The sequence below is a fragment of the Mus musculus genome, chromosome 9, assembly GCF_000001635.26.
Source record: "Mus musculus strain C57BL/6J chromosome 9, GRCm38.p6 C57BL/6J".
Taxonomy (NCBI): domain Eukaryota; kingdom Metazoa; phylum Chordata; class Mammalia; order Rodentia; family Muridae; genus Mus; species Mus musculus.
In genome coordinates, this window is record NC_000075.6 from 107,154,169 (window position 1) to 107,166,878 (window position 12,710).

A 12,710-nucleotide genomic window follows, 5' to 3' on the forward strand; every position below is an offset into this window, starting at 1 on the left:
TTTATAATGTTGGGGTTTTTTTAATTGGATATTTTATTTATTTACATTTCAAATGTTATCTCCTTTCCTGGTTTCCCCTCTGCAATCTCCCCATCCCATCCCCCCTTACCCTCCTTCTATGCGGGTGCTCCCCCACCCACTCCCACCTAACCACAGTAGCATTCCTCTACACTGGGGCATCAAGCCTTCACAAGACCAAGGGCCTCTCCTCTCACTGATGCCAGATAAGGCCCCTTCAGTTCCTGCAGTACTTTCCCTAACTCTTCCATTGGGGTCCCTGTGCTCAGTCCAATGGTTGGCTGCCAGCATCTACATCTGTATTGGTCAGGATCTGGCAGAGCCTCTCAGGAGACAGCTGTTATCAGGCTCCTGTGAGCAAGCACTTCTTGGCATCAGCAATAGTGTCTGGGTTTGGTGTCTGCTTGTGGGATGGATCCCCAGTTGGGACAGTCTCTAGATAGCCTTTCCTTCAATCTCTGTTTCAGTCTTTGTTCCCATATTTCCTTTAGACAGGAGCAATTCTGGGTTAAAATTTTGGAGATGGGTGGGTAGCCCCATCCCTTAACCAGGAGGGGGGGGCATGCCTAACCTCTGGATATGGTCTGGACAGGTTCTCCCTCTCCTTTGTGGGGTACTTCAGCTAATGTCAATCTCGTGGAGTCCTGGGAGGCTCTTGCTTTCCTGATATTCTGGGACTTCCAGTACCCCATCCCCCATTACCACACAACTCTGTTCAATTTCCTGACCCTCTGTACATTTCCTCCATCTCCGCCCATACCCAATTCTGTCCCTCTTTTTCCCCTCACCCTCCTCTCTTCCTCCCAAGTCCTTCCTACCCTCTACTTCCCTTGATTATATTGTTCTCCCTTCTAAGTAAGTATAATGTTGTCTTAACCACTGAACATATTATACGGAAACGTCAATGTTTTATTCAGACTGTGTAAGAACTTTATTGACAAACAAATCTGAACTATTTTTGATGTGTTTGGAAAAGGAATACCAAATCAAACTTAAGATGTGAATATCTGTTGTTAGTAAACCCTATAGCCACCTAAAATTCTAGAAAGTTGATATTACCAAAATATACAATTTGTACAGAAGTACTACATTTGCACAAAAAATAATTAAATCTAATTGGACACAAAAGCTTCCAACACTGCTTAGTGTGACATTCCTGTTTAATTAGCTGTCAAACTATTTCAAACACTAAACACAAAATGAATCTCTGACAAAATCCAAGTAACTATATCATAATGAAAAGAATTTAGAAACAGGTGTAAGGTTATGAGCATTTTTTTTGTAATTCTAAAATAAAAATTAGTCACCTTTCTGGAGAAATCAGTTAAGAAGCTAGAAGAAGGGCTACTACCCACAGGCAATGTAGAGAAACCCAATTACCATAACGGTCCAAATGAGAACATCTAATTTGAGAAGTTTCTATGTGTACATTACTTTTAAAATATAGTGGCCAAATTGCGAAAACCTAAGATAAAATATTAATTAATAACTGATCTATTACACCTTTCTTGATTCTACTAGTAGTATTTTTATATCAAAATGAAGAAAGTAATCATTGAATTAAATGTTTTGTGATTAAAGTTTCAAACTAATGCACAATGTTATGGTTTCAATATCTTTTTGAAGAAGTAGTGAAGGAGGTGGCCATCTGCCAAGATGGCCAAGTGGGACCCCAGACAACTATAGCTACAGGTTATCTAACAGAAACAAAATAATTGTGAGTTCACCCAGTCAAATCACAGTATTATGACAGGTTATTCATTTAATATCCATGATATTCTGAAGTACTTTATTATCTGTTGCTGATGCTTGCATCTGTGGTTCCTGATTTCTTTCCTAGGGTTTCTATCTCCAGAGTTGTCTCCCTTTGGGTTTTCTTTATTGTTTCTACTTCCATTTTTAGATCCTGGATGATTTTGTTTAATTCCATCACCTGGTTGATTGTGTTTTCCTGTAATTCTTTAAGGAATTTTTGTGCTTCCTCTTTAAGGACTTCTACCTGTTTAGCAGTGTTCTCCTGTATTTCTTTGAGTTATTAATGTCCTTCTTAAAATCCTCTACCAGCATCATAAGATATGATTTTAAATCCAAATCTTGCTTTTCGGGTGTGTTGGGGTATCCAGGACTTGCTGTGGTGGGAGTACTGGGTTCTGATGATGCCGAGTGGTCTTGGTTTGTTAGTAAGATTCTTAGGTTTGCCTTTCACCATCTGGTAATCTCTGGTGTTAGATGTTCTAGCTGTCTGTGGCTGGAGCTTGTTCCTCCTGTGATTCTGTTAGCTTCTGTCAGCACTCCTGGGAGTCCAACTCTCTCCTGAGTCCCATTGGTCAGAGCACTCTCTGCAGGCAAGTCTCCTCTTGCAGGGAAGGTACATAGAGGTCTGGGTCTCAGCTCTGCCCCCTGGCTGAGGATGAAGGCCTGAAGGGACCCTGTCCAAGAAGCTCTGTTGCTTCTGCGGCCCACACACTCCTGTGCGGACTGGTCTCTGAGAGATCCAGTATACAAGATGGCGCTCTGAATTCCAGGGTCAGAGCCCTCTCTGGAGGCCAGACTCTCCTCAGTGATCCTAAGATCCTGGGTGTGCTAGGGCGCCTGCAGCATGGAGAGTCCTCTGGGGACCGTGATACGGTCCACAGAGTTGGTGCCCAAGGTGGCCTGGGGCTGGCACCCACTCGAATGAACCCCAGCTGCTGCTCAGGCAGGTTTCTTGTGTCCCTGTTCCTGCTGGCACAGGCCCCTCCCGGTTGTTTTGGAACAGATGTTGCATTCCACTCACCAGTTATCCTAAGATCCTAGGTGTGCTAGGGCGCCTGCTGCATGAAGAGTCCTCTGGGGACTGTGGGACCTTCCACCGAGTTCATGCCCAAGGTGGCCCGGGGCTGGCGCCAACCGGTGTACTTTATTATCAATCAACAAATAATCAAAATGATTACATTTAGGGCTAGGAGAAAGTACAGTAGGAATATTGTGCTTGCCTTGCAAATACAAGGACATGTTTGATAATTAAAACACACATAAAAACATTAGGGTACAGTGGCACACTTGTACTCTCAGAGCTGAAGAGGCTGAGCCAAGTAAATTCCTGGGGTTCTCTTGCCAGCCAGTTCACCTATGTGGAGAATTCCAGGCCAGTGAGAGACAGTGTCTCAAAAGAATGAATGAATGAATGAATGAATAAATAAATAAATAAATAAATAAATAAATAAATAAATAAAATAAAATAAAACAAAACAAAACAAACAAAATAAAGGGTGGACAGTAGCTAAGAAACAAACCCAAGGTTGGTGATCCTCTGGATTCTATACAAATGCACACAGTTGGGGAAAGTGTACTTAACATTTTAAAGGTATTATTCAGCTGCAAAGTAATCACTAAGTACTAGTACTGGAAGCCAGGAAAAGGGGTTTCAAAGTTCACAAATAATAAGCACAAATAAAAACATGTAATATCACATATTATTGCTTTCCACTGATATTTAAGATTCACATTTATCCAATTTCTAACTTTGGCACAATTTAATCAAAATTCTCAAAATAAATGTAGAAACTATTCTCATATAAGCATTCTTGAGAGAAAAGTAAAACCTGTAGTATTGCAAGTTTAGAAATACACAGAGAGTCGGGCAGTGGTGGCGCATGCCTTTTATCCCAGCACTTGGGAGGCAGAGGCAGGTGGATTTCTGAGTTTGAGGCCAGCCTGGTCTACAGAGTGAGTTCCAGGACAGCCAGGGCTACACAGAGAAACCCTGTCTGGAAAAACAAAAAAAGAAGAGGAGGAGGAAGAAGAAGAGGAGGAGGAAGAGGAGGAGGAAGAGGAGGAGGAAGAGGGGGAGGAGGAACAGGAGGAAGAACAGGAGGAGAAAGAAAGGAAGAGAGAGAGAGAGAGAGAGAGAGAGAGAGAATGAATTACCTTTGAGAGGTAGTTCTCTATTACAGACATTGCTAATATCTTGTATCCCTTTTCAACCTTTCAACATGGCAGAGGGCTAGACACATGGGGGTGGTGGTGATAAAATTTCTAGTGGATAGAGGCCATATGTGATACTAAACATTGTATCACACACATAGTTTCTCATATCCAATGCACAGCCCAAAATGTTATGCCAACAATGAAAAGGCCTAGCAGTGCTGAATTAAAATTTGAAGGTACTGTTTTGTTTACTACCTTAAAAAGTAGTAAAAATGAATGATTCCACTGGTAAACTAATGCCTAAAACTTTATTAAGTTTTTAATGAAATAATTATATAATGCTTATATTTTTCAATATAAGAAAAAGAATAATACTTTTAATATTAGGCTACCAAAAGATAAGAAATATGAACAATATGAATTATGAAGGAGTAAGTAGGGATGGGGTATAGCTCAGGGGTATCATACTTGTCCAGCATGTACAATACCCTGCCATTTAAGTCCCCAACACCAGAAAATAAAACTAAGCTAAAAGAATGTTATAAAATGGGTTAGTAAAGGGACTGGAGAGATGGCTCAGCAGTTAAGAGCACTGACTGCTCTTTCAGAGGTCCTGAATTCAATTCCCAGCAACTACATGGTGGCTCACAACCATCTATAATGAGATCTGATGCCCTTTTCAGGTGTGTCTGAAGACAGCTATTATGCACTCATACACATAAAATAAAATAAATAAATAAATAAATAAATAAATAAATAATTCTTTTAAAAATGGTTTAGTAAAAATGATTCTAGTTATAATTGCTAATAGAAATATATAACATTTTATAAGTTATTATTATAATGGACTCAAAACATAAAATCCAGTATATAATATCAATATTCTATGCAGTCTTATTTAAGTTCACATCTTAACAAAATTATTAATTATCAATAAAGAAATGCCTAGTTGAGCATTATTTTTCCCACTTTGCATCTTAGCAATAAATTCATCTAACTAGACATGTGGTTCCACAACACTAAAACTATAAATAAGTCATTTTAGTTTTTGTCAAGTCTTGAAGAAAATTACTTAAAGGTATACATAGGCTTCTTCAAGACAAGCATACAGCTAAAATCACATTAGCATTTTCTGTGGCCTCTGAAAAATCATTTTTAATATTGCCTGAGCATTATAAGACTTAAACAAGTCTGCCATAAATGTGACTGTAGCTACTATAAAGGATTAAAGATAAACTGGAAACAGCTGCTACTGACTGTTAATAACACATGATACAAATCTTATCCATTAAGGAACACAATGATGAAGTTTCCATTACCTTTACATTAGGCTTCTTTGTTGAAACTCCTCTGTACCAACCTAAAAAATGATATTAAAATAACATTATGGTCATTCTGTAAGAGACATAACTGTAATTTTTAAAAGCAGGAGATTGTGAAATTTTCCATAATATATTTTGGCTTCATTAGGATCCATAACTTTGCTAACAGCTTACTCCTAAAGAAGAGGTTTTTTTATTTTTATTCATTTTTTTATATGGTAGATAGGAAATATAGCCAAGACTGTTTCCTGACTCACTCTCCAATGCAGCATACTATACTATTTCCTTGTTCGTTTGTTGTTATTGTTTCCGTTTAGTTGCTAACATTCGTATCCCTACTATTAAAGAGCATTCATATACAGCAATAATAATAAAAGTTTCAATTACACAGAGAAGTATAATTTTCAGGCAAGGGAAATCTTATTGGCAACCTTTTCAATTCTAATCTATTGCTTTCTGAGTTTTGCAGTAGTTTGAGAGGAAACAGCATGTAAGAGTATAAACCAAGAAAAGCACTTACAAAAAGGAAAATAAAAATGGAGAGTGTACGTAACAGCTAATTTTAACTAAGAACTTTTGTTACTAATGTTACATATTGGGATTTAGGGAATTTTCCACATTCTAATCTTCAAATCTCATAACAATGCTATGAAAGGAGGAAAAAAATCTAATTTTCTCACATGAAAACAACACACTACAAAAGAATAGAAAATCTGCTTCTTTTAGTAACAGCAGCGATGACAATAAATTACAATAACTAATTTCACAAACTGAGTCTCAATTTCTTCATTCATCTTTTTTTTTCTTTTCTTTTGGTTTTTCGAGACAGGGTTTCTCTGTGTAGCCCTGGCTGTCCTGGAACTCACTCTGTAGACCAGGCTGGCCTCGAACTCAGAAATCTGCCTGCCTCTGCCTCCCAAGTGCTGGGATTAAAGGCGTGTGACACCACGCCCAACCATTCATCATTTTTAAATGATACCCTTACTATATTTACCATGAATATATTAAGAGACAACACATAGCAGAATGAGGGTCTCTAAAACCCTTGAGAAAGAAAGAATGAATGAATGAAGCCATGAAAATGCATCAAAGCTACAGTATTCTAAGCTGTTGGGTATTGGGGAAAAAACAGGCAACCAGTCTATAGAACAAAAGATGGCATCCATAAACATACACACACACACTTCAACTGACCCTTGACAAAGTAACAGTGGCAACACAATAGGAAAAAGATGTTTTCAGCAAATGGTGTTAGAACAACTTGCAAATATATATATATATATATATATATATATATATATATATATATATATATGAATGAATGAATGAGAGACAGAGACAAGACAGAGTCCAGCCCCCAAATGGGGCAGAGACACACAGCCTCCCACTCTCCACCAGAGGCTACACTAACAGCCACCATAAGTCAGGTAGGCAGCCCAATCATAGACACTTTCTCAATGCCCCCCCACTCTAACCCAACCCAACCCTCTTCTTGTCACTGTGTCCCAAGCCCCAACTCAGGCAGAGACCCCAAAACCTTGGACCTGCAATCTGTCCTGCTTGCAAAATGTGCTGTGGCAATGATGACAGGGCACATCTTCTCTTTCCACCTTTTAGCTAATTTGGCTAAGGATCTGACAATCTTACTGAACTCTTTTGTTTCATTGATTCTTCATATTATTGTTGTACTATGCATGTATGTGTTTCTATTTTATTGATTTTAGCCCTGAGTCTGATTATTTCTTGCCATCTATTCTTTGGGGTGTGACTCCTTCTTTTTGTCCTAGAGCTTTTGAGTGTGCTGTTAAGTTACTAGCATGAGATCCCTCCAACTTTTTATATAGACACCTATTGCTATGAACTTTCCTCTTAGATGAGTTTTCATTGTGTCCCATAAGTTTGGGAATAGTGTATATTAATTTTCATTCAACTCTAGAAAGTAATTTCTCTCTTAAATTCTGTCCTGACACATTTGTCATTCAGTAATGAGTTGTTCAGTTTCCATGTGTAACCTTTCTGTGTGACTGCTGCTGCTGATATCCAGCTTTAGCTCATGGTGGTCAGATAGGATATGGGGTATTATTTCAATTTTCTTAGTTTTTTTAAATTAATTTTTAAAAGCTTTATTATTATATCTAAGTACCCTGCAGCTGTCTTCAGACACACTAGAAGAGGGTGCCAGATCTCACTACAGGTGGTTGTGAGCCACTATGTGGTTGGTTGCTGGGATTTGAACTCAGGACCTTCAGAAGAGCAGTCAGTGCTCTTAACCGCTGAGCCATCTCTCTAGCCCTTCAATTTTCTTTATCTATTGAGACTTGCTGGTGATCAAGTATGTGGTCAATTTTGGAGAAAGTTCCATGAGCTGCTGAAAAGAAGGCATATTCTTGTGTGTTTGGGTGAAATTTTCCATAAATATCTGTTAGGTTCATTTGGTTTATAAACATCAGTTAGTGCCAGCATTTCTCTAAGTTTTGTCTAAATAGCATGTCTCTATGGTAAGAATGGGGTTTTGAAGTCACCCACTGAAGTAGAAACTTAAGGGTTCTTTGGTTGTGTTGGATGATGTTTTGCTGGGCAAAGACGTGAAGGAGTTTTGTCCTGAAGTAGACACAGGTGAAAGGACGTTATGCTAAAGCAAGAACGTTAAAGTACACATGATGAAGGATTCTTGTCTACTGACACACACGTATTAGTCTGCCTTACATTGCATAGTTGAGCTCCATAGAAAGAAACAACACCAAAAAACTTCTGGTGGTATGCTACAGTTTCTTGTCGCTTCTGTGGACTGGGGCTGACTGGCAGAGTGATGTCAGCTAAGCCTGATGCACATGCTGAGGCAAGACACATGGAGGACGCGTGATATTTGGAAGGTATAATTAGGACTTGAGGAAATGACAGAGGCTGAGCTTGGCTTGCTTATAGAGCTAGCTGTGCTATGCTTGTTGGTCTCAAGTCTTCACTGATCTTCACTTAGTTGAGAGAAGCACAGCTGAGAACTTCTCCTGGCGTTCCTGTTGGCCCTGGTCCCTCCTGCTGACTCGTGCTGAGGCTGAGCCTGGGTGTCTCTCACTGCTAGGTAGCTAGCTGCTAGCACTGCTGCTGATTGTGTTTGTTAAACCAACTCTACCTAAATGGACTGCTAGTGTATCCATGAGGTGTTTGTGAGTGGATCAAGCTGCCACTGCTAACCTGTGAACTGAACTGCTGATTTCCAGACAACACAGATAGGAATTGCTCCAAAGAACCTTTCTAAACTGGTTCACTCCCCCACCATCACCACCCATCCTTTTTTTCCCACTACCTCTGGTGGGTGGTGGGCTACAAGAGAAGTTAAAGCATTAAAGAACCATTATTAAAAGAAGCCTTTGAAAAAATTAAAGTTACAACCTACTATCACTGTGTGGGGGTCAATATGTGATTTAACTGTGTAGTGTTTTGTTTCTTTTATAAACATGGGTGCCCTTGTGTTTGGTGCATAGATGTTAAGAACTGCAATGTGAAAAAAAAAAAAAAAGAACTGCAATGTCCTTTTGGTAGGTTTTTTTTCCTTTAATGAGTCTCTATCTCTTTTGAGTAGTTTTGATCTGAAGTCTATTTTGTCAGATATTAAAATGGCTACACCAGCTAGCTCCTTGGGTCTATTTGCTTGGAATATCTTTATCCATCCTATTACCCTGAGGTGCTATCTATATTTATTAAGGTATGTTTCTTGGATATAGAAGAAGGATAGTTCCTAGGTTTTGAATCCATTCTATTAGTCTGTGTCTTTTTACTGGGGAATTGAGGCCACTAATGTTCAGAATTATCATGATCAGTGTTTGTTGATTACTGGTTTTGTTGTTGTTGTTGTTGTTGTTGTTGTTGTTGTTGTGATGGTGGTGGTGTAGGTTTTTATCCCCTCCTTTTAGAAAAACTATATACAAGTCATAACTTTACTTCTCTTTCCCCATATTGAGTCACTAAATGTTCTTTTATCTTTTTCATAATTCCTTATTCTTCTTGATGAAAATTCAGACTGGGTTTTATTCTTTTCTAGCTGAGACCAGTAGCTAAAGAGTGGCTAAACTGCATTAGGCATGAAAATATATAGTAGCTGAAAAACCTGAATGAATCTGCAAGATATGAGATAATAAAATCCGTAAGACAAGTCTGTCGGTCAGTCTAAACTAATATATGTATAATGTCTTTACACTGTCTCTCATACACAGTGACTAAAAAAAAAATGGAAGAAGAGGCAGTTGACAGGAATAGGAAACACTAAGATTCTATGTTTGCCTTTTACTGCTATAAATTTCTCCAGGAAAGACTAGGCTTGTGAAATAGGTTAAGTCAGAATTGCTTAATATAAATAGTGTAATTTCTAAGAGACCAAAAACACACACTTTCAAAGATCTATATAAAGTCCCTTTTTGGAAAAGTTAAGACATAAAATAAAAAAATGGGTTCAAATCTATACATGAATTAGCAGCTATACTTCTATCCTCACCAACAAGATGTTGATAAATACACTGTCAAAGAGGTTTATCCTTACAACAAAATGACAATCACTAGACCTGAAAACAGGGGGTGACTATGAAGAGCTTCCATTTACTTCCATGGAAAGCAAATGACTCTCCCAAGATTAAACAGGAAAGATTCCTTCCCTATAAAACGTGTCCACAATTATTGATTAAAGCCTACACTATTCATGAGTGACTTTAACCATGACCCCTTATTTGTGCGTATGGTCTGTGTGTGCACATATGCCATGCATGTGCACGTGGACACTGGATGTCTTCCTCAAACACTCTCCATTTTATTTTTTGAGACAGGGTCTCTCACTGAACCTAGGGCTCATCAACTCATCTAAAGAGGCTGGTCAGTGAGCTACATTGTTCTACCTGTCTCTGCCTCACCAATGATAGGATTAGAGGCATGTAATCCTGACCTCAAGTTTGTATGTATAGGGGCTGGAGATCCCAACGCAGGTCTTTGTGCTTGTACGGCAAGTGCTTTATTGACTAAGCCACCTGCAGTCCCATAGACCCCTTGTCACCACTGAAATCTCTCACAATTCTAATGTTTCAACTAAATTTTACTTGTAACTAATCTTCACACAAAATACTATCTAAAGCTACCCATCTGTTGTTGTCTTTTTGATCAAGACTTAAAAAGAAACTCAGCCAAAACCAAGATACAAAAAGTAAATTAGGAGATAGGAGAGACTAAAATAAACTGAAATGTCTCTTTTGTTTGGTATCCCAAGCTCAGACTAGGCTAAAAGGAAAAAGAAATGTTCTTAATCTACACTGTTTATTATTGAGGGGTGAATTTTTCCTGAAAAGGCAAAGTGAGTGTCCTCTTAACCAGGTTTACAAAAATGTCTTACAATTACAACTCCTTCACTGACACAAGAAATACATAAAACATTTTATGCTGAAAAGACCCTAGCAAAGAGCTACACAAAGTAAATTTAAAGGGGGGGGGATCGAGTGAAGAACTCTTGGAGGGGGGACCAGGAAAGGAGGCAACATTTGGAATGTAAATAAATAAAACAATTAAAAAAAAATCCATTCAGCTGCCTCTAGAAGCTTGCAGCTGTGGCTGCTGTGTTCCGTGTGAGTCAGTAGGTGGCAGAGAGGAGAGAGGTTACTCTAAGCTCAGTGTTCTGACCTAGGAACATCTGAATGATTAGTAGCCTCACACTCTCTGAAAAAAGCAAGCCTAAGATAATCACCAGTCCAACGGGGACTCAGACAGGGAGCTAGCCTGAGGCAATCACCAATCCCACACTGCCCAAGCCCTGGAAGACTCCTAGGACCAAGAGCAAGCCTGAGACTAAAAGAACCCCCTCCTGGGACTGAGGGTCCAGGGCAGGAGTGAGCCTGAGACAGATGACTCTCCCATGGAACCACTTGAGCAGACCAGGTGAAGAGCAAGCCCAAGATGACCACCAGACAAGTGCTATTGGACTTGAACAGGGAGCTGGCCTGAGACAACCGGCAGTCCTGGGGGAGCAAACCATGCCTGAGATGACCCCTGCCCAGCATCATAATGCATGAGTGGGGCATAGCACTCCTGAGATAACCCCAGACACTCAGAGACCCCAGAAACCTCTTAAAGGAGCAATTAAGTGGTGGAGAATGGAAGAGAAACTGAAACAGAAGGATGTAAGCACAGTAAAGAAAGGCAGAACTAGAGACTAAGAGTAATGAGGAACAGCCTAAGAAGAGTAGCCAGTGATGCCACCTGGGATCATGGTGAGGTTTTGGCCTGTGCTGCCCCAGTTAGGGGTGGGCTTGTTGCTATTTAAGGGCTATATAGAACTGGCCCACCCCTCAGCTGGGCATCATGGGAGAGCTGGCCCTGGAGGCATGAGAGCTGACTCTACCCCTAGCCAACTGTAGTACTCCACAGAGCGGTAGTTGATTGGAAGCCTAGCCAGGCCCTCAAAGACATGAGCACGGGGGACCCGGCCCTCCCACTCATTCACTGTGTGGTGGCATAGACAAGAGATATCCTTCTCCTTCCTCCACCCTCAACACCTGAGGCAAGCAGGAGGCCTGGCCCTGAAGTTGTGAGAGCAGGAGATCTGTCTCTGCCACTCACCAGCTGTAGCACTCAGGATGGTGGGCCCTGCACACCTCGCCTGGGTTGACAGCAGAGCTGACCCTGGTGGCATGGGGGGTGGGGAGAGCTTTGCCTCAAGGGCTTGAGTGTGGGAGAACTGTCCTACCTATCAGCCATGGGTTAAAGAGGGAGAGATGATACACACACACACACACACACACACACACACACACACACACACACCCCTTGCCACCTTCGGCAAACAGGAATGCTGATTCCCTTGATCATTAGAGTGGGAAAGATGGTCCTGCACCTCACCTGCTGCAGCAGTCAGGAGAGCAGGCTTGCCGGGGCAGTACAGTAGAGGTGGACGTAGGGGTAGAGGTTGCAGGAGAGCCAGCTGGGTGGTATGAAAAAAGGAGAGACACATTCCTCCTCTCCCTCACCCCTCACCACCTATAGCAGTCAGGAGAGCTGGCCCTGGGGTCATGAGAGTGGAAGAACTGGTCACGTCCCTCAACAATGGCAACACTAGGGAGAACAGGCCCTGCACCTCACCTGGGCAACAGAGTAGAGCTGGCCCTGGTAGCAGGGACTGTGATGAGCCATCCCCAAGGGCATGAGAGAGGGAGAGACTACAGGCTAACTAGTTCAGAAACCTCTCAGATCCAGGGTTTTGAATTGACCAACCCCAACATCTGCCCCATCTATGAACTGCTAGTGTATATGAAGAGGTCAGTCCTACAAATCTAAAGCTACAGGATCTCCCAAGACACAGGGCAACAATGGATAAACAAGAGGAGTCCCACTGAGGTTCCATTATCAATAGAGTAGCAGAAGCCAGAGGCATTCCTTATGCCAGACCACCAATTCATTGCAACGAACATTTGCAAGCAAAGAAGTGTAGAC

At 40.8% G+C, this 12,710-nt stretch overlaps 1 protein-coding gene and 1 non-coding gene across 13 annotated transcripts in view; one reads left to right on the forward strand and one right to left on the reverse strand.

The window, feature by feature from the left end:
* The window catches only part of Dock3 (dedicator of cyto-kinesis 3), a 339,506-nt gene that overhangs the window by 261,344 nt on the left and 65,452 nt on the right, over positions 1-12,710 (reverse strand). For all 12 annotated transcript variants that reach the window (XR_001778834.2, XM_030244177.1, XM_011242872.2 and 9 more), the window contains exon 3: positions 5,247-5,287. Coding sequence is in view for 10 of the 12 variants with exons in the window: in XM_030244177.1 (XP_030100037.1) it covers positions 5,247-5,287 (41 nt within the window). In the remaining 2 variants the exon portion in view is untranslated. The remainder of the gene's footprint in view (positions 1-5,246; positions 5,288-12,710) is intronic.
* On the forward strand, positions 10,809-10,938 carry Gm23595. Its single transcript, XR_003948494.1, has one exon. It is a non-coding gene; the product is annotated as a small nucleolar RNA SNORA17 (small nucleolar RNA).